Raw genomic sequence first — 26,845 nt, 5'->3', positions numbered from 1 at the left:
ACATTACCACAACAAAATGCTGTTTAGATGCCTAGCATAGTGCTAGGAGCTGAATAAATATTTGCTCAAGAAAAAAAAAAAATGGGGGTACCTGGGTGGCTCAGTCGGTTAAGCGCCCGACTTCAGCTCAGGTCATGATCTCACAGTCTGTGAGTTCGAGCCCCGCCTCGGGCTCTGTGCTGACCGCTCAGAGCCTGGAGCCTGTTTCAGATTCTGTGTCTCCCTCTGTCTCTGACCCTCCCCCGTTCATGCTCTGTCTCTCTCTGTCTCAAAAATAAAGTTAAAAAAAGAAAAAAAAATGTATAAATGTTGCATGGGGATTTTGGGGGGAGAAGCGGGTGGGGGTTGCTGCTAACAGCTAAAACCCACTGGTAACGTTTAACATCCTTCTCGTAACTGTGACTATTTTTAAGTTTAACATGTAATTTTATTTTCCAGGGTTCCCAGGGCTTCTGGTCAGATTACACAATAGAATGTGTCCTCTCCTTACACTGAATTTCCATTTTCCCTTAGCATCCAGACCCCTCACCCAGTGAGGCTTTTAACTAAAATTCTCCAGGTGTTTTAAGGTGATTAGGAAGTGTGTCTGGAGAAGGTTCCTATCTGGCTGGGAGAAAAGTGTTAATAAAAGGTCAAAGCCCAGTTCCTAGGGACTGTGGCTGCTGAAGCTAATAGCATGAATCATCATTAGCTTTTACTGATGCCAAGTCATGCAAGTCTGTGAAGTTCATACAGAAAGAGAAATTTGGATCAATAGGACTTTATGCTACCATGCAGCTTGATAATTACTTTCGAGAAATTAAGTTTGTAAAGCTTTTTTTTCTTTCTTAAAAAATGATTCTTTGTTCTGAAAGCCTGCCTTAGTCTTTGTACCTATAGTGCAAGATAAACAGAAAGTGTTTTTCCTTTAGCTATCCTTTTTTTTTCTCTCTCTCGATGTTTCATGACTACGGAAGTTGGCTGCATGCATACTTTATATTCAGTAACCTTTGGTGTGTGTTTAACAGTGGGATAATATCTCATAACAGGATTGATACTTTAAATCCACTCCTCTGAATGTCTGCCTACAACACTAAGTCACAAGCATATTTCAATATTTTCTTTGCAATCTGCTAGTATACTGGCTTACCTGGCGATTCTGGGGCAGGTGGGCTGTGTTGTTTAGTTGGTAAGTGAAGCATGCAAGCCATTGCTACTTCTGTTTTATTGCATGTTGATTACACTGAGACCAGTGAGCACAATGGAACACTTTTACATTCACAGGAAAAAATATAATAGACTTCCCCATTTCAGTGTCAAAAGCCTTATATAAAAATACCCAAGAAACTACTTTTTGCCCTTGCTATGTCAAGAATTTTTGGAGCTTTAACATGAATCAAGGGGTTGAGAGCATGTGTTTATGAGCTTAACGCCACAGAATGTAAGTTCCTTTCCATGTGGACTCAGTCCTACCCATTTGCCTTTAGCTTCTAGCAGAAAGGACTTCTACATGTGATTAGAGAGAGAAAGTGGAAGTAAATTTTAATGATTGAAAACCCTAATTTCCTTATTAGCATTAATTTAATCATAAGTAGAACTCCGGTTTCACGTTTCAAAATTTTCTTAAAATTAGCTTACATAAACTAGAATATTAGAAATCTTATAGTCTAGATTTTTATGTCGCAGTCCTTTCTAAAATACTTATAGCTCTATTCTTCTATAGACAATTTGTCTCACCCCCAAAATGTGAATTGCTAACAGTTTATGTGAGTGTCTATGAATAAAAAATCCATTTAATTTAAAAAACTTATAATAATAGTGGCTTCTATTTTTGTATCCTTCAGTACTTTGATTGAGATTTTATGTGTATGCCCTATATTCATTTTTCCCTTCATTATACTCACCAGTTAGACATATACAGTACTTGACTTGAGGACTTCATTCTTAGAGAAGCAATTCTCATTATTATCAAGGACTTTCTAATTGAGACATTAATTATAAATATTTATAACAAGGACATTGCAAAACATGGCTGTACAGGGTAAGATAAGTCAGATTCCCAACATGATACATTTGTAACACCACTATCAGCCTTTAGGTACTCTAGAAATGTTAAATTAGAATTAATGTTAATATATATAAGAAAGATGACAACATATTTTATTTTGCTTGTATTTAACTATCTCCCCCACTGCCTTCTGGGTGGGCAAATCTCATAAAGCCACTGACCTGTGATTTTTAAGTCTGTAGTGTAAATCTCCTTGAATAAATCCAGTGCTAAACCACATGCAGTCTTAATCCTCTCTAACAGCACCACAGGGTTACATCCTCTGGTCAAGTATACCAAGATATTTTAACAGGACAACCTATTAGATGTTACATAAAGTTTCAAGCAGTTGTAACAACTTGGAAATCCCTTAACAGAACATTAAATCAAGTACTGTAATGTAACGAATTAGTGTCTTTTTAGTCTTTGAAAAAAAATGTTATTTCTGAGAATTAGGAGACCCTGTAATCTAAAAGCAACAGATCGAATCTGAGCTGGAAGATAATTTCCAACAGCTGGTATTGGCACTAGACTATAGATCCTCTTGGTTGGGCTTTAACTTCTGGGGGAAGCACATCATGATTTTCTCAAGAGTAATAGGATAATTGCATGAAGCACAGTTTTAGATCAGCTAAAAGAAGAAAAGAAAGACCAAAATATGTGCATGTATCTTTTTTTGTTTGACTTTTAATGAGAAACTAATGAAAAGTAGCCACAAAGTCATTAATCTGTATGTCTATATTCACTGGGAAGGAGTGGCTAGTATATAAAGACATAAACACAAGTAAGAGATTTTATGGGGTTTTCTGGACATTAAGTAATAGTAGTACTACGAGATATGTACTAGTTTGGGTGATCAATGGAAGGTGTGTTTAACAAAAGGATGGTTTGGATCCTTTTGGAAAACTCAACCACAAAACCTCAACCATTCCACACATGTTTTAATTTATGTCAAATGGGTAATGGCAGGGAAGTCTACAGTGTTTTACTTTCTAAGAAATAGAATGAAGTAATTAAGAATGGGGATTTTAGGGACACAACAACTATTTTTTAACAGTGAGTTGAAATTCCAGGTCTACTCTTATGAGATGTGTGACCTAGGCAAGTTACTTATATCTCTGTGCCTTAGTTTCCTCACTTGTGTAAAATAGAGATAATAGTAATATCTAGTTTTTAGAGGGACTTTGAAATTTACATGGGATAATAGACTCTAAGTGTTTAGTTTAGTATCTGGAAAATAATGGCTCAATATTTATTAGTTATATAGATAATTATCATTATTATTAATTAAATCCCCAACAAAGCAGCATTATCATTAAATTATCACAAAATTGAGGTGGTTGACTTGCCTCAACTTCCATCCATTCTTTAAAAGACTGACCTAGTCCTACAGTTTTTGCTCATACTTTTCCTACTAAAGCAGATATGTTACCTCCATTGCAAGTGAATTTCAGGAACCATTTCAATTTCTTTCTTTTTTTTACTATGGGAAGTCTTCAGTAAGGTATTTGTTAGGGTAGCTATACTGCAACAGATAAATTCCAATATATCAATGGCTTACTATAACAGAAATTTATTTCTCACTCATTCTTGTCCTGTTGGTATAGGGAAGCAGAGAAACAAAGGGATTTGCTCCAGAAAGTCATTCAGTGTCTTTCATCTTTAACACAGAATTTTCAAAAGCTATGTATGATTCTGGGAATCAACATACAGATGAAAGATGGAATATGAGACAAGAAAGACTATTCAGGTGTATCATGTGTCATTTCCATTGACATTGGCCAAAACTCAATGACATTGCCACACCAATTGCAAGAGAGTCTGGGAATGGCAGTCCAACTGGGCACCCAGAGGAAAAAGAAATGCTTTTAGTATACAGCTCATCAGTTTCTCCCACAGGTTTCCCTTCTTTAGTTTTACTCAACCCTCACTATGGTCGGGAAGATAAACTAATTCCCAACCAGATAGTGCATCTGCCTCAAAACCAAGATATATGTGTGCTGCATGTTCTCATCAACTAGTTATCTACCACCCTCAAATCCAGTGAACAATGGCACACTTAAAAACTACCTTCTTAGAAATGAGAATAATGGGAGATACTGCAAAGACACTAGTCCATAGCAATGAAGAACACTTTACTGTAGGCTTTGTGAAAGCCCGTATATTACAATGGCTAAAATCCAAAAATAGCTGGTAAGAACATGGTTCTCATTCATTCCTGGTGGGAACATGGAATGATTCAACCACTTTGGAAGACAGTTTGGCAAGTTTCTTACAAGGGTAAACATTGCTATGCTTTGTTAGGTGGTATGGTAAACCACACCATCAACAGGCTCCTAGGAATCTACCCAACTGATTTGAAAAGTCATGCTCACACAAAATGTGTATGCCCACATACAAATGTTGGTAGTAACTTTATTTATAATCACGAAAATTGAAAGCAACCAAGAGGGCCTTCAATAGGTAAGTGAATAAGCAGACTGTAGTAATCCATATAATGGAATATTATTCAGTGAGGAAAAGTAAAAATATTTGAGCTATCAAGATAAACAAAGACATGGATGAATCTTAAATACATAGTGCCAAGTGAAAGAAGTCAGTCTGCCAAGGTTACATACTGTGTTATTCCGTTTGTATGATATTTGAGAAAAGAACAAATGATAGAGATATTAAGCAGATAGGTAAGGGGTTGCTGGAGGTTCAAGGTGAGGGGTGCAGAAAAGGTGAAGTACAGGGAACTTTTTAGGTTGGTAAAACTATTTTTTTAACAGTACAATGGTGGATGTGTGGCAAAATGCTTTTAAACTCATAAAACTTTTTTAAAGTTTTTATTAAATTCCAGTTAGTTAACATGAAATATAATATTAGTTTCAGGTGTACAATAGAGTGATTCGACACTTCCATACATCACCTGGTGCTCATCACAACAAGTGCACTTCTATCCTCATCACCTATTTAACCCATCCTCCCACCCATCTCCCCTCTGGCAACCATCGGTTTGTTCTCTATAAAAACTCATAGAACTTTATAGCAGAAAGAGCAAACCTTAGTATATGAAACTAAAAAGAAATCATTTAGGGGGATGATCAATCCTGAGATGAAAGTTATATAACTCTACACCTGGAAATAGCAAATATTATCTCTTGATTATGAAATTGCATTGACTTTTTAAAGAAAGTTATTTTAATTATATCAAAATGGGGGGGATGGGCACCATTATACAATTCTAAATCTTGTGTGAGGCATTTCTTGATTTATACAACATCTACTACTCAAAAGTCTGGGTTGTGGAGACTTCTCCCAACCCCACTGTTACTGAAGTATGGCACCTTGAACATCTTGCTCACCAAGACCAACACACTCAAAGTTAGCTTCCACAGCTGGAAGTACTGCACACCTCGCTCATTTCTGTCTACAGCTTCAAAAATTACAAACCAGGAAATGGTCCTCTTCCCACAAGTTGCCAGCTCTTGCCACCTGAAGCCATTGTCGCTTATCTACCAAGTAAATTCTTACGAGGCTTCTAGCTTGCTTTTGCCTCATAGCAGCAAACGGCTGTTGCCAAGGTCATCCACGTTTTCCTTGGCACCTGAGCTGCTGGGTGCCTCCCTGCTCTGATCCGCCCGGACTGCCCAGCAGTTCTGGCAGGGAGGATCCTCACTCAATTCTAAATGTCCTCTTAGCTTAGTGTATAGAATTCATTTGATTTCTCTTTTATGTTGCTCTTATCTCTTAAAAATGATGCGGATGTTTGGGTTGGAACATTAGAATACACAGCTACTCTAGTGAAGGATTTGAAGTTTCAGAATTGTTCAGCACATCGTTAACACCAAAACCTTTTTTGGTAATTCTGCCATTTTTTATGAGTGCTTTTTTAGAAAACTATCAAGAAAAAATATTGCCTTATTGCTGCACCTACATCCTTTTTCTTGTATTTGTTTTGTTTTGAAATCATTATGAATACTACCATTGGCGTTTCCATCAATAAAATTTAGAAAAGGAGATATGAAGGAGCAGATACCAGTTTTTCAAAAGTGCAAAAGGCAATCTGTACAATATTCCATTTTCTGTGTCTCCTGACGAGCACTAAGCACCTTCTCATTCTTTCATTTCCAAACACTTTTTGAGCAGATAAGTCTAGTACTATCAATATCCTCAGGCTAGAAGTCAAGCTAGAAACCCACCATGGACCTTCTCTGGTTTTCATACATGTTTTCTCTGGTCATTCAGTGTTTTAAAACAATTTAAAATGATAACCCCAATATTTGGGAGATTTAATATAAAAATTCAAATTTCTGGCTTATCTGTTTTTTTAAAGAGGACTATCTGTCAATACTGTGTCCACATTCTCCAAAACAATAGTAGTCTTATACTGAGAAGAAGTTGCCCCTTCTGATAAATGAGGCACACTCCAGTCTGCTACAGGCTCCCTTTCTTCCCTTGTCATGGAAGGTGAGTGTCAGTTACTACTTATGACTGAGCTTCCATTCTGAAATCCATCCTGATCATATATAGAAGTCCTGCTTGATTTCATGGGCATTTGTGTTTGCTACCCCTTTTTGTGCATTTTTAGACCTATAGGAGAGAGACAAGCAGAGTACCAAGTCTACACCAGTGGCTATTTCCTGTGCCTCCTAGGTCACTCTGTGCTTCAGTCCTAAATCCAAAATTTGGAAGGAGCAGAAATGCGTTCAACTTATGCAGTTTCATTCAAAATGAGGAATATACTTAGGAAAAAGGGAACGATGGGTCAACATCTAAATTACCTTTTATTTATTTATTTTTTGTGTGTCAAATATAAAATGTCTGGTGAATCCAGGAATTTTTCCATATTTATTTTTTTTTATTCACAAGGAAAACTTACAGAGTAATGGAAAGAACACTAGGTTTATAGTTAGAAAAAAAAGCAAGTGGTATTCACTAGCTGTGTGTCTTGGGGCAACCCACTAAACTCTTATGAACACATGTATACACTTATCTATAAAATGAATATAATAGCTCCCCTATCTTTCACAGAGTTATGAAGGCTCAGGTGTGATTATGAATGTGAAAATGCCTTAAAAAACATGAAGCTCTTAATGTAAGGGATTATTTTAATGAAAAATAGACTCTCAAATGTTAATGAATGAATGAAATTCAGGCATTTAGCTACCTTTTATTGCCTTTTGACTATCTGAGTTGGCCAGAATAATGTCCTCCCCAAAGACAAACACATTATCCTCAGCCCCCCTAACTATGTTGCATGGGTAATAGGACTTTGCACATGTAAGATATTGAGATGGTGTAATTATCTTGTATTGTTACTATGCTGACACACATGAGTCAAAGATTGTATGAGGCTTCTAGAAGCTGGAAAAGGCAAGAAAGGAGATTCTATCCTAGTGTCAGTAGTGCCACTCTGTCCTGTGAATATCTCCATCTAAGGACTTCTGACCTCTAGCAATGTAAAATTATAAATTTGTGTTGTTATAAGCCACTAAGCTTGTGGTTATTTGTTAGAGCAGCAATGGAAAACTAATACAACTTCATAACATTCATGGCCTACACATAAAAATGAAAGGGAAACATGCCACAAGCAATATCGTATTTCCTGTATTATTTGGAAATTTGATTACTCTTGTCTTAATCCTGGTCCCACATGCCTTGGGCACCTTTACCTCAGCACAGTTATTCTTTATCTGATTATCCTATTCCAATTTTCATAATCAACATCATATTCCTGTCATTATTCCCCCTCTCCAATATCTTATCTAACTCTCCTCTTCTTGTATCTAAATATTTCCCCCAAATATTGTTTCTTATTTTGTTAGAGTGAAAACAGAGCAGAAATCTCAGAAAGCCCTTGGGTTGTACTTATTCTTTTTGACTTATGTTACTTGTTGAGCATTTATTTTCATGCTTCTGTTTTATTTGGTTTTGGCTGTTTATTAATTTGTTAGCATCAAGCATCTTAAATCCTGGGCTCATAGGTACTATGTACAAAATTCAATCATTTATTTTGAAAATTAAACATATTTTCATGCTCATGCACAATCCTGATATTTTCAATTCATCAGTCCTTATATATTCTGCTTAGGCAATTTCATCCATATCCATATCCATTTTGTGTAGATGAATCCCAAGTCAGTGCCTCTGGTCTAGCTTTTACCTGCTTATATTCTTATAATTGAGAATACAGACATGATAAAGACACATTTCCCCAGCTTCAAGATATTTGACAATTTGCCGTATTTCCATGCATGAAGGCAATAAGAAGTGTAGAGGACAAGCACCTTAGTCAGTCAAGGTGGTGAGAAGAATGCTTTCAAAATGATATGATGCTTGAATTGATCTTAAGAGACACATACGAGATATGAGTTAACCCAGAGTCCCAGAGACAGCAAAAGGAGAACAGAGAGAGAGAGAGAGAGAGAGAGAAGACATAGAGATAAAGAAATAGAGAAGGAAATTAAAGATGATCACGAGTTTGTTGAATTCAGTCTGAGGCCATCCCACTCAATTAACATATTACAATAGGTGGATATACAAACATACACAAAAGGGGAATGCTTGTGGAGAACTTCAACCTGCTGTATTTTATGTCTCTGTGGAAGAGCAAACAATTAAAAACAAAGAGCCAGAGCTCAAGAGGAAGGTCCAGCCTCTAGAGCTAGGGACATAGTGCTGGGATTATCCATACAAGGTGAACATGCAGAATGTATAATGACAGAAGGCAAGAGGGCTAAAAAGAAAAGTCTAAATTCTGGAGACAGACGTGAAGCTGCACATGGAAAAGGCAGAGAATGAACCACTAGAGAGTTCAAGAGAACCAGGAGAGATGTGTATCAGCAAAGCTAAGGTCAAAGATGGCTTCAAGGGGGTATAGTAAACAGTGTCAGATACTGCAGCAAAATGAAGTGAATTGATCCAGGCTATTTCAGTGCTACTTTGAAATAACCAGCTTTGGGAAGAATTTCAGGGTCCACAGATGGGGGACGAAGTCAGTGAACCCTGCATGAAGGAAAGATCTCCAACATTAAAGAGGAGGTAAAGCCAAATACCAGGAAAGGCACCAAGGTTCCAAATGTCAAGGGAAGAATGAAAAACATCACCCCATCCAGGAAGGTCAATAAAGGGTATGAAAATACAGTTATTGAGCCAGGAGGACAAAGAAAAGAACTCATAGGACCTGGAAACAGAGCAGTATCGAAGCTTCAAGAATCAAAGACAGATTGAAAGTGGTCTTTAGGCTCCATTATGAGGATGTCACTAGTGAGAGTCGCGTGATTCCAGTTTATAGTTGGCAGAGCTCTGTATGAAAAATAAGGGGGAAAAACTGCAACTAAAAAAATACGCTTTCAGGAAACTCCATTATGAAAAAGAGGAGACACAATGTAGGTAATGGAGGATGCATCATTAGAAAGTGTGGTTTTCCTTTAAGATAGAAGGGATCAGAACATGGGAAAATGGACAGATAGAAGTCCTGGGAAACAGGAAGTATGATTGATGGAGCAAGATCCCTGAAGAGGTAGGAGGATGAAATCTAGAAGAAAGGAAAAAAGTTCAACAATAATTTAGCTTCTGAGATTTTTGATATTGGGGAAAGAAGAAAAAGAGAAACTTGCATTTCCTGTATATTGTCCATAATAATGATGAAATTAAGTAACATTTAAAAGTGTAGTATGAGAGACTTGTTGCAGCATTTAGAGAAGTTTATACACAACACATTTTACACCTATAGATACAGAGCAACACATTTTTCAAAAGTCTAAGCTCATTTGGTATGACAGATCAACAGTTTATTTTTAAAATCAGCTTTGAAAAAGTCAACTCTATAATAAGGTGACACCTGAGTCTATTAATTATATATCCTATTTAGTGCATCATAAGTCACTGGTTTATTTGATGGGGAAAAATAAACAACTCCTCTTTAATAGGAAGAATTTGTTCCTTTGTGTTCCCTAAATTCTTTCAATCTATTACTCAGAGTAGGTGCTAGTAATTTCATATCCAACAGAATTGAATTAACTTGTTAGTTAATATGTTCAAGGTGTATTTCAACAATTAGAATTCAAGTAGGCTTTAGCAAACACCTGTGTCTGATTAGGCATCTAAGCCAGGTTTCTCTATAAATATAATTGCATTTCAATACTTGAAAGAAAAAAATAATTTATCCATTTATATGTTAACATTATCTATATTCTGCTCCATGCACCCAGGCTCTAAGAGACCGCTTTCTCGTTCTCTTAACAAGAACAGAATATGAATCATCTTTTGACACACAAGAAGCCCGTCATGGAAGGTAAAGGCCATACCTGCCAAAGTATTCCCAGATTTTTGTATCCATAAGCTTATAGAGGCACCAGATTTGAATAATTGCAAGAAAAATACAGGGGAACACACAAAACATACAGAGAAAACTATAGGGCTAAATTCAGTTGTCTTAGATGGCCAAGGAGTATCCATCCTTGAAGGAGGAAGGGACAGAGCCAGTTGGTGGTAACTGCGGTAACATGTTGTGTGATCCATGGGTGTGTCATACAACATTGCCTGCCTCCAAAAATGTGGAATTTCTCATAATCTACTCCAGCAAAAAGGCAGAGGTCACAGCTAATGCAAAGCAGTAGATACTGCCAATGCCAAACCATTTGTGTTTGGATTTAGAAGGCTTTTTGCCCAGCACATTTATCTAAAAATGCTAATGATCGACTTTTGGAAATTGTCCCCCTTTCCCTCAGAATCTGGAGCTAGAGCTATCTCTTTGCCAACCATTCTCTATTGTCTCCATTTTTCTGCTTTCCGCATTCTTGTAGGTTTAGCAGCAATTCTCCAGTCTCCAGCATGGCATCTTGCAAATCTCCTGCAAGTGACTCAGAATAGTAACCAAGTCAGTCTTATCCCCAGGGCTCTCACTGGGGCTATCTTGGCTTGTTCTAAGTTCTCAGAGCTGAGTCATTATTGTAGACTCTCTCCTACCACGTGTCTCCCACCTGGGCAGCCTCCTGACCCTTCTATGTTTGGGGGCTGCCTTGAACTCTCAGGTCTTCCAAGGACTCACGTTTGATTGAAACCTCCCAGCCTGCATTCTTACCCTCAAGTTCTGTGCTGTGAAGTGCCTGCCTACTTGGTCTCTGCCTGATGCTAACTCCTGAGTCTGAGTGCTGCTGGCCTTTTGGGATATCCTTGAACAAATTGCTGAACCTCCCAGATATTGTCTACATGTTTGCTTTAACTTAGATTCATTAACACATATAAAAATATCTATGGGGGATTTCTAAATGAAAAGCTTAAACCATACAAGTATAAATTTTGAAGAATAATATTCAGTAAAAAGGTACTGAAAAACAGATGTGGTCAGGTGTCTGAAAGTCTGGATTTCCATTGTGGCAGTGGTTCAATTACATGCATATTCTAATTTTCTTCCTGGGCCTGAGATTGGCTCTATTTCTCAGGCTTCCTTACAGGTAGGTGTGGCCATACCACTGAGTTCTGGACCATGACAGATAGGAAAAGTGAAGTACCTCACTGCTAGGTATGGCCCACTGGTGAACCTCATTCTCTTCTTACTCTCTGCCCATCATTTGAGGGGATTCCAGGGCCTCAGAGGAAGACAGAACCATCATTTTTGAAGGACTTTATGGAGGAGAGTCCTCACCAACCCACTATGGATTATGATACAGCAAGAATTAAAATTTTCTTGTCTTAAACCACTGAGATTTCAGGGGTTATCTGTTACACCTAGAGTTACTACTACCAATGCATTACATCTACTTTCTTTGCTTCTGGGGTTTCAGTGCTAGAATCTGAACTAATCTGTTTACCTATCCTCATTGACGAAGCTCCAGTTATGCTGCTATGCCCTTTACTTTCCTGCATCTATTCATTACCACCTTCATTTAAATGAAAAAATAAAAAACAAAAACAGAAACAAACACAAAAATCAAAACATCCTTTTAAGATGTTTCTTTGGATAATTTTCTCCCTTATTACTCCCCATATATCTCTACTTCTCAAATCTCCCAGATTAATTTAGGCACACTAATTTTTGGCCAGTGTCCCCATGGCCTCTCACAACTTACTATAATCTGCCATTTTCTAAATGGGTAACCTTGGGAAAATAGTTAAACCTCAAGACATAAATTCTTTGCCTAGAGATGATGACATCTCAGAAATGTGTTGTCAAGCCAAATGAACATCAGTTACCTCGATTACAAAATCATGATACTAAGAGGTATTTCATCTGTTTTAAAATGTCTCAAATGGATGTTAACAGATCTTTATTTTGAAAAACCTGAACTTTGGCAAAATGTAGGCATTCTTTATAAGTTTTTTCCTTCCTTTTTTCTTATCCCCTTACCCTCTATTATTAGCTATGTTTGGGGATGAGGGACTGAAGATGTTTCTGCAAAGTGCTGTCATTTGCTGCCTACAGGAACTTATGCCATTCACTCATTTGTTCATTTATCAAGTACTCATCGAGTACTCATCCTATGCTAATGTAAGGAAGACAGAAACAGGATGCCTTAACTAATGAAAAAAAGCTGGAAAAACTGGTGGGGGACGGGAGGGGCGGTATAAATGGCTGCATACCCTGAGGGCAGGAGAGAGATGAAAGGATGAAAGGGAGGACCTTACGGGGGAGTCTTCAGCTGGATCTTGTCGAAGATTGCCATTGAAAGTCGAAGCAGACGAAATCCGTATGCCATTTGTGCTACAACTCTCTTCCTCCTGCCTTGGAATAAAAATATCAGTGGAAATTATTCGGTAAATGTGGCCATTATGTTTTACTTCTGCTGATATTGAAGTTCGTTCTTATTCCCCGAGGACACAGGTAAAGGTGGAAGCAAGGCAGTGGTCTGGGTAGGTTGGAGATGCCAGCCTGGAATTTAATATTTTCTGTAGGCAATCTCTTCATGGGTAATTGAAAGTGGGCTCTTTGAAATGCTAGTGATTTAATACTTTTCTTATGAATTAAAAAATAGGCACATGCTCTTCCTTTATTCTTTATAAAGTAGCCATTTAAACATCTTCCAGTGTTGGAAGTATTTCTAGCTTAAATATTTCAGAACTTTGAAAATTAAAAGGCTTAGTATTTAGGGCAAATACTCTCTGTCCTGTTTCACATAACTAGGGCTGAACCTTTAATGTCCTGACATTTTCTGGCACCGGGACAAGTGCTGCCATGTTTTACAGCCACACGGAGAGTGAGGTAATCACTAGCAGCAGAGGCATTGATGTCTTTCTCTAAGTTATTCACAGTCTTCAGGTCCCACATGTGCTGATTCCTACCTGACATCTCCTCTCTGCCACATTCAATTGCTTTTGTTAATTTCATTGATTTAAAAAGAGCAGTTCTGCTTTCTGCTTGCCTTTAAGGTAGGCAGGAGGATTGATGTATTTCTTTCACTTCCATTCCCTGCGGTTGATGACATTTTCAGTAAATAATCTTATTTTTTTGTTTCCTACTTTGCATTATAAATGTCTTTGGAATGTATGGGCATAGGTACCTGGTCGTACTCATGGTATAATATACATGCAAGCATGTGTGTGTGTGACTGTGTGCAAACATACATATACACATAGATATGTATATGTATACACATACACTCACACAGAAAAAATATGTGTGTATACATTATGACTATGCATCTTCAGTATAATACAGTCATAGGTGCATTACTCACTCATACTTATATTTATATGTATATATGTGAACATTTCATGTATATAGTTTTACACACACAGTGAAGTGTTGGGAAGCCAGAAAGATGTGGAAAACCATATCTAGTGAGCTATTTGGTCAGTTAGGACTAATTTCAGTCCCTGTCTCAGTACTTAAAAGCTGGGTAACTTGGTAAACTCAGTCAAGTAACTTAACTCCCTAATCCACAGGTTCTTCACCTGGGATAATAAAACCATATCTCATATTGTACCCATGGGGTATTTGGGACTGTTAAATGAGATCAAGGGCCACGGTGTTCACCCTTGTGGTGATCTTGGAACACAGCAAAAGATGAACGTTACCTGCCATTAGTTTATATTGTTTTTGTACAGATATGTGTAGCCATTCTCTAATGGCAATTGGTTCCCTGCTTATCTGTAATTTCTGGTTAAATAATGCCTAATCCAGAGCTCTTTTTTTTCTTGTTGTTAATTCTTGTTAAAAACCTTCCCAAGCCAATGAACACTACAGATTATCTAAATTTGTTAAAATGATCAATATGTTAAATTTCTAAATATACTGAAATTATGTTTCATGTGCAAAAATTAATAAATTTTATTTTTTTTCAGCCAAATCATGAGTAGGACCTTAATTAAGCAATGGATGTTTCATTTGGTTCTAGAACATATACATGTGTATGCACACACGTAAGTGTACATATATGTAGAAGATATATGCATATATGTATAAACAGTATAATCATATACAATGATAAATGAAAAAGCATAAAAATAAACCAGAAAATAAAAATTAAATGCATGATAGCACAATCACAATACTTTCACAAAGACTACTTGGGTGGAGGAAAGGGTATGCGACTTCTTTATTATGTCTTTGGGTCACAATACTTAAACATGTGATCTTGGGCAACTCAATGTCTACACATCTTGGTTTTAACTATCCAACCTTAATGTCCTACACAAATTATTGTGCAGAAAAGTTTAACTTCTAATGTTTGAGAAAATGTACATTTTAAGGCCAATAGAGATTCTTGTCTATGTATTTGTACGTGTGTACTTATATGAATGAATTTGTCTGTCCTTAGGTACTGGATTAATTTTGTCAATCTTTAATAAATATGTTTTCCTGTAACATCTGCTGAACCCTATTTGTAATAATGAAAGCTACCCATTCATTCAGCCATTTTTCTAGACATACACCCAAGGGTGTCATTGGCATCTAGATATGCAATTTGGGAGCACAACTGCAGTCTCTTGAAAGTATTGTTTTTACATGTTATATAAACATGGTCTGTGGTGGATACTTTGCATATAATCCAAAAATCACTCCAGAAGATATCCTTATCAATATTTATTTATTATTTTTTAACGTTTATTTATTTTTGAGACAGAGAGAGACAGAGCTTGAATGGGGGAGGGTCAGAGAGAGAGGGAGACACAGAATCTGAAACAGGCTCTGGGCTCTGAGCTGTCAGCACAGAGCCCGACGCAGGGCTTGAACCGGGCCCTGAGCTGTCAGCACAGAACCCGACGCGGGGGATCATGACCTGAGCCGAAGTCAGACACTTAACTGAGCCACCCAGGCGCCCCCCTTATCAATTTTTATATGTTACTCCATGTACAGTGACTCAAATTTTAGATTTATATGGTGATTGGCTCTTTCAACAAAATTTACCAAATGCCTACCATATGTCAAACTTCTTGCTGGGAATTGGGAAAACATGGGGAGTAAAATCAGACCCAGTGCCTGTCTTTGTAAAGCTTCCAGTCAGTATGGGGGGTGATGTGGGATAGAGTGCAATGGGCACCAATCAGATAACAAAAACACGTACAATTGTAAATGTGATATGTGTAAGGAACAAAAGATGAGAGAAATATTTAAGTAGTAAAGGTCAACAGGATTTGGGGAAAGATTTTAATTGGGAATGGGTGAAAGAAATAAGGATATAAAATATACTCTTAGTTTTCTGGTTTTAGTAGCTGGATGGATAATGGTGTCTGAGATATGAATTGCTAGAAGAATGCCAAGTTTGAGGTTGGAAATGAGGAGTGAGTAATGCTCTGATTTGGAGGTGTTGGATTTAAGGTACCATTTAAATGTCCAAGAGAAACTATCAGGTAGTTGTCTGTATGATTCTAGCTTCAGAGGAGAGCTAGATATACATTTGGGAGTCATCAGTATTATGAAGATAATTGAAGCCTTGGGCGTGTATAAAATTACTAGGAATAGTATAGATGAAGAAATAAAAGAGATTAGCAAACATTTTGAGAAACTGTAAATGGTTATAGGAAATTATGTAAATGGATGTGCATTTGTTCATAAGCACTATATCAACAACCACAGATCAATGCAGGTATTAACAAAATTCAGAGGAATAAAATGCATAATCTGAACATTACAACTTATAACATAAATGCTATCCATTTGATAATAAATATTTATCCAACTAATGTTGTTATTAACTTATGACAAATATGTATTCAGAGTTGATGATTTTGATGGCATTAAAATTGAACATGTTGGCTTTCTAAAAACAGACTGAACAGCATTGGAAATTGCTGATATTGGTGTTTTCATAATTTGAACATTAACTATTAAACACATACACACTAACATTCACACATACAAACATAGAAACTTAGAGTATGAAATGTAGAAATTAAGACTTAAAAGAAATCAATTAATGAACTAGGGCATAGCATTTAATACATTTTTTCATTATTTGTTCTCAGATATTGATGGCATTGTGTCTTATATATCATCTCTGTTACTAAATCATTGAAATTTTTATTGAACAATAAATATTTTAGGTTGGATAGAGTTCAGGAAATAGTAAATTAATTTGAAATTCACTTTTAATCAATTTGATAAAATTTCTATATGGGCAAATAAAGATGATGGAAAGATGTGTTCAACAGAAATATCTTTTAATCAGTCTTTCTCCTAGAGGGAATGGTTTAATGGGGATGAAAGGAACATCATGATAATTAATAAATAAACATCTGCCACCATCTTATAAAACATGCAGTAAATTAGAGGGTGGACACAGTAGTGGTCATTACCAATTACTGCATCTTTGAACGTTTTAAATCATCGTTTATCAAAAACAATGTTAAGTTAAAATGATAATGAGATGGATGGATCCAAGCACAGCTGGACACCTTCCCTTTGTTCCTGAAAAGAACCTGTGCTTCGTAAGGACATGCTGGCAACCTCACAAATCACGTTGCATGCAAAGAGCTCAGAGCAAAACCAGTACATACCTCCCTGTTCCCTCTGTATCTGGCAAATGTAAACTTTTCCTGTAACTCCTTGGCTAAAGTGCATAAATGGCTCTTGGGCCTTCCACAGGCTTTCTGTACTTTAGACTCCATGAGGTCAGGGTTGGGGTCCACCTGCATCATGAAGTAGGGTGCCCACAGCCAACATTTCTACATTGCCTGTGGAGTGGATCCACCAGGCTTGGAGGACCAACACATTAGAAGGGGCTGGATTTTTTAAAAAATGTTTATTTACTTATTTTGAGAGAGTCAGAAAGCATGAGCTGGAAAGGAGCAGAGAGAGAGGGAGAGAGAGAATCCCAAGCAGGCTCCACACTGTCAGATCAGCGCCCCATGTGGGGCTTGATCTCACACAAGGGATTTTATCCTTCTATGGAGCTCAACAACTTTTACAAATTATATTTAGGCTTTAATTGCTGATTAACACTTCCAGATTTTTGTTAATTTTCCCCCCAGAGTGATAGGGGTTAGCAATGGGTACTCAATTCAATTTTCTTTTAAAAAAATTTTTTTTAACGTTTATTTATTTTTGAGACAGAGAGAGACAGAGCATGAACGGGGGAGGGGCAGAGAGAGAGGGAGACACAGAATCGGAAGCAGGCTCCAGGCTCTGAGCCATCAGCCCAGAGCTTGACGCGGGGCTCAAACTCACAGAACGCGAGATCATGACCTGAGCTGAAGTAGGACGCTCAACCAACTGAGCCACCCAGGCGCCCCTCAATTCAATTTTCATTGTAATTGCTATTTCTTCTACAAGTCTCAAATATTTGACACACGGCACCAGCTATGCATTTGCTTCAATGTAGGCATCCTAGTTTATGACAGCTGAGAATTTTAACAACTGCACAGCCATCTTATGCCCATTGTCAGCCAGGTAGCAAATAGTTCAGTTCTAAAATATACCAGTATCTGCTTTCTTAGGCCACTCCCAAGAGTCCAGCTTGTCCAGGTTGCGTTCTCAAAGATGCAGATTCTGAGACAGAGATTAATGTGAAGGAGGTTTTTCAGGGTGTGCTCTTGGTATCAAAGGAAAGGAAGGGATACAAACAAAGCAGGGTTGGATATAAGAGAAGTTGATGGTGATCGTGTCTCCGTGGAGGCCTTAGCCAACCCTACAGGGATATTTGACACTGGTGTGACCCTTCTGAGTTCTGCTGAGTTTTCTTTCACTGATCACTTATTGAGCACAGTCCATGTGGGGGTTAGTGGTATCTTTAGCTAAAGCAATCCTGGTAGGGGGCTGAAAGTTGAGGGTTTTCTGTGGGCAGCGCTTCTGGTATCTGAGGAAGTAACTCTTTTGTTCCTGAAGGAGGATCTTGACTGTGCATCACAGAGTTTACAAACACATAATTACATCTAAGTAAATTGTGACTATGGCAAAATGAATACAATTTAGCTTTTAAACCGGAAAATTTTCACCTATTTATTTACTATTATTTTGAAGTCTTCCAATTTAAGAGAACTCTTTGTGGCTATATATTTCCTGTATTGATACCCTTCTGCATCCATAAGTATCAACTGTGATTAATTTTTTTTGAATGCCCCTTTTATAGTCTGACAGATGATATGGGAGATGCCATGATTTATCCTTTTTTTAAAAAAAATTTTTTTTAACGTTTATTTATTTTTGAGACAGAGAGAGACAGAGCACGAACGGGGGAGAGGCAGAGAGAGAGGGAGACACAGAATCTGAAGCAGGCTCCAGGCTCTGAGCCATCAGCCCAGAGCCTGACGCGGGGCTCGAACTCACAGACCGCGAGATCATGACCTGAGCTGAAGTCGGACGCTTAACCGACTGAGCCACCCAGGCGCCCCTATCCTTTTTTTTTTTTAAAAATCACTCTGCCAACTAATACCAAGGGCTCCATATTTGTTGAGTTGTTGACTGGATGATACCACAGTGTTTGTCAGGCTTTCTATCCATTAATTTACTTTCTACAAAAAGGTAATATAGCAAAAGATGATGACCATACTGTAGATATTCTACTACTATTAATGTTCCTCTACCACCTAATTTGCATATAAATACCTAAAGCTTAAAAATTTCTCACAGTATTTTAGGGGAAAACATCCACAGTAAATGGACCTTGTTAAATAGATTAAATTAGCCTTTCCAAAGGACTCTATCAAAGCTGAGATTAAATTACTTTTAGATTATCTAAAAATATTTTTTGTTTTCTATTAATTTCCGGGGGATTGAGGCTCTGTACTGATCAGCACCTCTCATATGCTCTCAAAGCTCTTATTTTGAATCTGAGTATTATGTCCATGGCCTATTTCTGATCTCCATGTAAATTCGATTTTTATAAAATAAGATTTCACATTACTGTTAATACCTGCAGATTTCTGAACTTTTACATTAGATTTGGAAATCACCCTTGGTTCTCAATAGCATTTCCAGATAGAAAAAAAAAGCATTTCACTTCTCTTTCACTTCAACATCTGTGATAATCTTTCTCTAAGTTCATTTTCTTGGCAATGGGAAAATTTTCTACTCCTCAATTGGATAGTCACCAGTAGTCAGTAACTATCAGAAGAGAGCAGAGAACGTATTCTTTTTTCTGTCTTTCAGGTCCTTAAAAAATTAATGTGCCTTTAGAAATTACTCTAGAGATGTTCATAGAAAATTGCCAGATGTACATGTTGGTTGCACATTTGGGAATAGGTGCATTCTGTAGTTTTACTGCACTGTGGGAAAACCATTGTTCTAATCCAAGAAATGTGCTGCCCAAAGCCCCATATCTGTCACAAGGATTGATTGTGTGGAAGCTGCAAAAGACAATTCAGCACAATTTTCTGGGGGATAAAACATTTTTACAAGATTCATTGGAAGGCCCAGGCTCAAATAAATATTGCAAAGCCCCTTACATGCCAAGCTCTGCCATTACATAGCCTCCTCTGGTAAAGCATTTGGTCTATCATGGGCCTATCTTTACTCCTTTGGAAAAGAATTATCTTCCTGGAAATATTATTTTTATAGCATAAATATAGATATGACATAGTTCTGTAATATAATCCCAAGTGAAAAATAATTGAGAAGTTGTTTCATAATATTAATAGGCATATGTTTAAAAAAAGAATCCTAAAAGTATAATGTGGTTTCTTGCTGTTATGGGCTGAATTGTGCCCTCCTAGAATTAATATGTTTAAGTACTAACCCCTAGAATCTCAGAATAGGACTATACTTGGAGATAGTCTTTAAAGAAGTAACTAAAATAAAATGAGGTCACTAAGGTGAACCCTAATCTAAATGACTAGTGTCCTTATAAGAGGAAGAACTTTGGACTCAGACCCATACAAAGGGAAGACCATGTGAGAGAGAGAAGATGGCCATCTGAAAGTCAAGTAGATAGGCTTCAGAAGAAACTGACTTGCCAACTTGATCTTGGACTTCCTGAATTATGAGAAGACAACTTTATTTTGCTTAAGCCACTCAATGTGTGTATTTTGTTATGGCAGCCCTAAAAAAAAAGTAAGTCTTTGATATCTGTTGACAACATACTAGCAATATTTGTTATACTTTCTAAGAAAAAGTAGTTTTCAAAATTACGTTGTTTTCATACTTAATAGAAAGTCAGTGGTTTGTGTTTATGGAGAATAGGGGATAAGACCTATTTTTGCATATGAACACTCCAAATTAATGTGAAGCCAGTCATTTACATTCATGTTATTTTTTCCTCTAAGCATCACTAAATGTATTTGGAAAAAGGCAAAATCAGCAGAAAATTCAGAAGACAAATTTTCCAAAGTTTGTTTTTACAATGGAAAAACTTAATATCCATCCAATAGGATAAAAAAAACCCTGACAAAATGTAGTAGTAATATGATTTGTATATTTATTGATTACATATGGTAAGCAATAAAAATGCAATGTGCATAATTTATTTAAGTAACTTCTAAAATCTTTGTCATTCAGTTGATTTCTAAGAATGGACTCCACATTATTTTGAAGAAAAATTGATATTTTTCATTAAATGTTTATAGACATTCCATGATAGTTTAAAAGAGGCAATTATTTTAAAAAAACATAATCATCATATCTTTAAAAATACAGAGCAAACAAGAGAATGAAATTTTATATTTTCTGATAATACTGTGGCTTTGATTTAGTATTTTATTTTTTCCAGGATTTTGTGTGTGTGTGTGTGTGTGTGTGTGTGTGTGTGTGTGTGTGTTAAATACCTCCTGCCCCTGAAAAGACAGTTTCCAAATTATGCAAAACATATATACTTAAAATCTCAATATATTTGGAAAAAAGTTACGCAAGTATTTTGGTTCGCATCTCAGGTGATTTAATTTTATTTCAGCAGAAATTATAGAGAAGGTATAAGAATTATAATAAATACCAGCAGCACAGAATCTCGCCAGTGATGTTATCTGGCATGTTGAAAACAGAGATATACTTAAGTGCCATTTGACAGGAACACAGAGCCATATTGTTTCATCTTTTCATTACATTCAGAATAAAAGTAGATTCAAACCGATTATGGCAAACACTGTATAGCTTAATGCAAGGAAAATTCCATTGTGATAGACATGAAATTTCTGAACATCAAATTTACAAGTTCAACAGAAGGTTATCGAAGTCTATTTCAGACATCAGTGTGTCTCAGACTTGAGTGTGAACTGCAAGTGGGCAGAGATGTTTTACTCAGTGTCACTGTAGCACCTATTCCTTTTAATTTGCTCTTCCACGGTGAGTTGTTCAGACTGGACCTCCACTCTGGGAAATGAAGGCTTAGCTGCACATGCACTGCTTGCAGCATCACAACCTGTATTCCCATTAACGTGGGCTGTTACTACTGCTTCACCATGCCCACGTTTGATGCCCTTCCCAAATTCTCTCAAATACAAGCATGGCATATTTTTAATTTGATCTACAGATTCCATTAGGTCACGTTCGAAAGTGTTCTCATTCTTTTTGGAAAAAGCGGCGATCTTCACAGGGTTAGAAAAAAGGAAGTGTAGATTTTTGTTATTTGCGTGGTTTCCTTTGGTGTGTAAGATATTTGTATCAGAAGAGGCTAAGGATCTTTCCTCCTTTACTATTAACCTGCCACTGAGACCCAGTTTGGGGGCAGACTGCACGGGACTGCCAGCAGTAGCTCTGTCAGCCTGTTTCCCGAGAGCCATGGCTAGAATATTCCTCGAGTACGCCTTCTCAGATTCAAATATACCAAGTAACTCTGAGATTCTAGATGCATTTTCTAAATTTTCAATTTGAAATTCACCTGCGGTATAGTTTGCTTCCCTTGACAATGGTAATAGATTAGGAAATTCTAAAATAGATGTCTTCTGCCTGCAATTACTCAGACACGAGACTGCTACATAATTGTTATTATTATTCTTATTCAAATTCTCTTTACAATTTTCTGGCACCACCTCATCATCAGTGTTAGCAACCTGTAAAACTTCTGCACCATCAGGTTCATTAGTTTCTTCATTTTTCCCCTTCCGAGCACTCTGCACAACCACATTATTGTTGTCATTAAGATCCATTTCACTTTTCCTTTTATTCTTTGTATCTTCAGCCTCATTCAGCTTATCTTGCACATTCTTATTTCCTTCCTTCTTCTCATCTTTTCTTGCTTCGTACATGTCCATGTCTTTGATTCCTGTAACATCCTCTTTTTGACACATATGGATGGACTGCACATATGGCTGCAGGAAAGAAACATTATCTTGCTCCTGCCCTTTATTTTCCAGAGCTTTAACGGGTTCTATTCGTGATTCATTTTTAAATTCAGAGGATGTAGGGACTGTCATTTCTGGTGGCCATTTAGGTTTACTCATTTTGAACTCTTCCTCAAGGGGGAAGGTCTTCTTAGGCATCTCCCTGGAAGGGGGCCAAATGATTTTTAATTTTCCCCTCTCCCTGAATTTTTTCAAATCATCTCTTTGTCCTCTACTGTTACTATCATCTAACTGTTTATTAAGATCTCCAAGTAAGGCAGTGTTTTCCACGCTACTTTTACACATATTTGTGGCTTCATTAGGAATAAAATCCACTGAGCTGCTTTGATTTTTGTAATTCCATCGATCTTTATGCTGTTTGTGTCCAAAACCTTCATCATAATTTCCTTTAGATTTGAAAAGCTGGTTAAAGTGAGGTTTACAATATATTTGTCCATGAAGTGATGCATAATTTCCCAAACTGCCGAAAAGAAAAAAAAAAAAAGAAAAAAATGTTTAACATTCCATATATATACTGTAAATTCATAGGGAATTAGGAAATTAATTATTTCAAGAATGAGTCAGAGATTCAGTACAATTAATTTACTGGCAATAGGAATGTACTTATTAATTGAACGTTCTTGTTAGATAATGGTTACTGCTAACATTCAACATGATACATGTCTTATTTAGAATTTCATGTTTAGTATTTAGAATTTAATGTTGTATGTCAAGTATTGGTATAATAGCTATTATAGTATAATACATATATGGATATAGATGGTGTAAAATGATAAGACTAAACCTTTGTTAATTCAGTGGTTTTTGCGGGGGCTGCATTTTTCAATGAATCCTGAAGAGTACACACACACACACACAAATCAACCATTTAAATTTCCTTGTTAACTAGATTTTGAATGTATTGGAAAGGTTGCCTATGCAATTGTTTATTTGGCCTCTTTGGGGAGATCAACAAATAGAGTGCCTGTTAAAATTAAAATCAAATTTAGTCAGAGGCATCATTTTTTTTTAGTTATCACTGAGTCTCCACATAAATACAGATACACGAATTAGATACCAAAACTTAAAGCCCATGGATAAAGTTTATAACAAAACTAAGTGATAGGTGCTCTGGTGGCTCAGTCAGTTAAGTGTCTGACTGTTGATGTTAGCTCAGGTTGTGATCTCATGGTTGTGAGATCAAGCCCTGCATTGGGCTCCACGCCAAACATGGAGTCTGCTTGGGATCCTCTCCCTCTCCCTCTCTCCCTGCTCCTCCCCACTCATGCTCTCTCTTTCTCAAAATAAACAAATAGATAAACATTAAAAAAAAAACAGCAACAAAAGTAAGTGACAAGGTATCCTCACCAAACCCAAAATATAAGGAGGTAAAAACAAACCAAAAACTCTAAGACTAGCCTGAGAGTCGCATCTGTATGACTGACAGCAGAAGAAGCAAGGAAGGTGTCTAAAAAAAACAGAAAATATAAAACCACAAAATAGTCAGCCAGTATTTTCTGGAAAGTATCACATGCCAATCAGAGAATAGCAGCTGAAACTGGGTGGGGTTTTACCTTCTTCATTGGCCAGTGAGTGCAAGGGCCCTGTAGCAGGGAAGTCTGCCAGAGAAGTTAAAACTCTCAAAATTGACCAACTGAGATCCCCTTTTAGGATAACACTTTATACTGAAAACAAAAATATGGGAATTGAATCAAAACGTAATTGGATAATGATGATAGAAATGAAAGAGAAGGTCCTGACTAACATGGGGGAGATGAATCAAGGCAGGAAATCCCAGAATTCAAGTCATTGTGGTTTTTTGGACAGTGTATGAAAACTGGAATTGGTAGTACTGTGAAATTGGGAAAACCATCCTAAACATTGCCTCCTTCTAAGATTTGGGAAAACTAATGCCATGTGAAAATGAGCCACAGAAAAGTATTAAGGCCAAATATCATACAGATTTATTATAAGAAATGAAAGAGTAAAGAGAATTTTTCATATCACTACAGACAATGAAAACATGCTAGAAAAACATGTTCTCAACATCAAAATTTTAAAAATGAGCGAAAAGACATTAAAACATGATAAAAAGGCTTGAAAGTTTAGAATGAATTGTAATTAGAAAAATGTCATAAATGAGGTGTGAGAAATCAGGGGAAAATCACAAATAAAAGAAAAAATCAGTAATAGAAACTAAACTAAAAGAAATTAAGAGCATATAAACACAATAGAAAATATTTTAAGACGAGAAATAGGAGAATAAGAGGATGAAAACTTACAACCAGAAATTTAAAAAAGATGATTTGAGAGAAGAACAATTAATAAAGACAGGCACAAAATATCCATGTAGGAATAACAGAAGTTCCTGAAGAAGAAAATAAAGTAATGTGATAGGTTAAATGCTAAAAAGCTATAGTTTAAGGAAACTTTCCTCAGATAAAAAGGTATGAAATTATGTATTGAAAGAGGCACACTAGGTAACTGAGACTATTTGACCCAGAATGACCAACATCAAGAAATATCCTAGTGAAATCACTGGACTTTAAATAAAAAGAAAAAAAAAATCCTTTGTGTTTATCTAAAAAGAAAAGAAAAGCATATGATTTATAAGAGAAAAAATTAGATTATTATCAGTCATTTCCAACACTTGACGCCAAAAGAAAATGGAATAATGCATTTAAAATATTCAGTGAAAGAAAGTGTAAGTCAATGATTTTTCTTTCAGCAAGACTGACTTTCCATTATCAAGATCACAGAACAGCCTTTCTGAGGGATCTACTAGAAAATAAGCTTGCATAACTAAAATAGCTACAGAAGTATCAACATAAACATCTGTTGCAAGCATTATATACATATAAATATAAAACCTATAAACTAAAGATGAAATGATGGCAATGAGGGAGGTGGTGCGATATGTAATGGCTGCTTAATATGACACTGAAGACATAACACAATTAAAAAAGAATGGAATGCAGATGAATGGGGAGCAAATGCCATTTAAGTTTTCATAATCAAATTAGGGGTGCTGATAGTTTTGCTATTCCAAAACTGTTGTTCAAATGAATATGGGATACTCTTTTTTTTTAATGTTTTATTTATTTTTGAGAGACCATGAGCGGGGCAGGGGCTGAGAGAGAGGGGACAGAGGACCCCAAGCGGGCTCTGTGCTGACAGCAGTGAGCCTGATGCCGGCTCGAACTCTCAAACCATGAGATCATGACCTGAGCCGAAATCAAGAGTTGGCTGCTTAACCGACTGAACCACCCACGTGCCCCGAATATGGGATATTCTAATTCTTTCCTCTCCTTTGTCTTTGAGAACCGGAAGTCTTGAAGTGAAAGCGAGGAGGCAGATGTGGAATAGAAAAGAGGCTAAGGCAAAAGCAATGCAGTTTTGAATTCAATTTGAGATATTCCTACAAATTCATGATTTATTTTTCTTTATATATAAACATCTACTAGCTCTTAACACTAAGAAAGCTTCAAAATAGTAACCAACCCAGTAGAAAGAGCATTGAGATTATAATCTTAAAATGCCATTTCTCACAAATAAAAAAAAAGTAAAAAGGAAATGACTGATCCTGGGTCTGGAGGAAGTAAGTGTATCAAAGGGGTATGGAACATCTAGTCCTACCAGATAATGAGAAAACTATCAGAGAGTACTTAGGTCTTGCCAAAAGGACTGAAGAGAGAACCTGAAGAGGTCAGGGATAGAATGATTTGAGCTTCAGAAATGATAATAACTGCATCTGATTAAAACCAATCAAACATACGTAAGTCTATGAGTTTATAAATATATCATGAATATTTTAAAATTCGTTACCTCTTAGGAGATAAGGAACCATTTCATTACATTGTTAAATAAGTAACTGATACATTGGCAAAACAGGTAAACAAAGGGAAAAAGTTATGTATTTATTCTGCCTTTCCTTCACCAACTGTACCACCAAGTGACCACATAGTAGATGAGGGGAAGAATCACCTGTAAAAGTAGTCAAACTAATAATGAAAAAGAAAGAACAAAATGAGAATATGAACATTTTGTAAATATCAATTAATGCATATAGGTATTAAGATTTCATTTTTGCCATGATTGCAGAACCAGACACGAGCAGACACTATGTGCTTACTATATTCTTGCCAACACTCCCTATGTTCTTGAAAAAGGTATCAAATCTTAGTTTAAATCAGAATCTAGATT

The 26,845-nt window shown here is 36.6% G+C and overlaps 1 protein-coding gene across 2 annotated transcripts in view; it reads right to left on the bottom strand.

The window, feature by feature from the left end:
• Nucleotides 1-21,583: 21,583 nt before the first annotated feature.
• XIRP2 (xin actin binding repeat containing 2) overlaps nt 21,584-26,845 on the bottom strand; it is a 317,696-nt gene continuing 312,434 nt past the window's right edge. The window contains exon 9 of one of the 2 annotated variants that reach the window (XM_007074620.3): nt 21,584-23,123. In XM_007074620.3, coding sequence (XP_007074682.2) covers nt 21,617-23,123 — 1,507 coding nt within the window. In that variant the 3' untranslated portion in view covers nt 21,584-21,616. The remainder of the gene's footprint in view (nt 23,124-26,845) is intronic. The other variant, XM_042997292.1, reaches the window with a different exon arrangement.

This window comes from Panthera tigris, chromosome C1 (genome assembly GCF_018350195.1).
Source record: "Panthera tigris isolate Pti1 chromosome C1, P.tigris_Pti1_mat1.1, whole genome shotgun sequence".
NCBI lineage: Eukaryota > Metazoa > Chordata > Mammalia > Carnivora > Felidae > Panthera > Panthera tigris.
The sequence above is the reverse complement of the archived record's forward strand: the minus strand, read 5'-3'. Positions and strand labels throughout refer to the sequence as shown.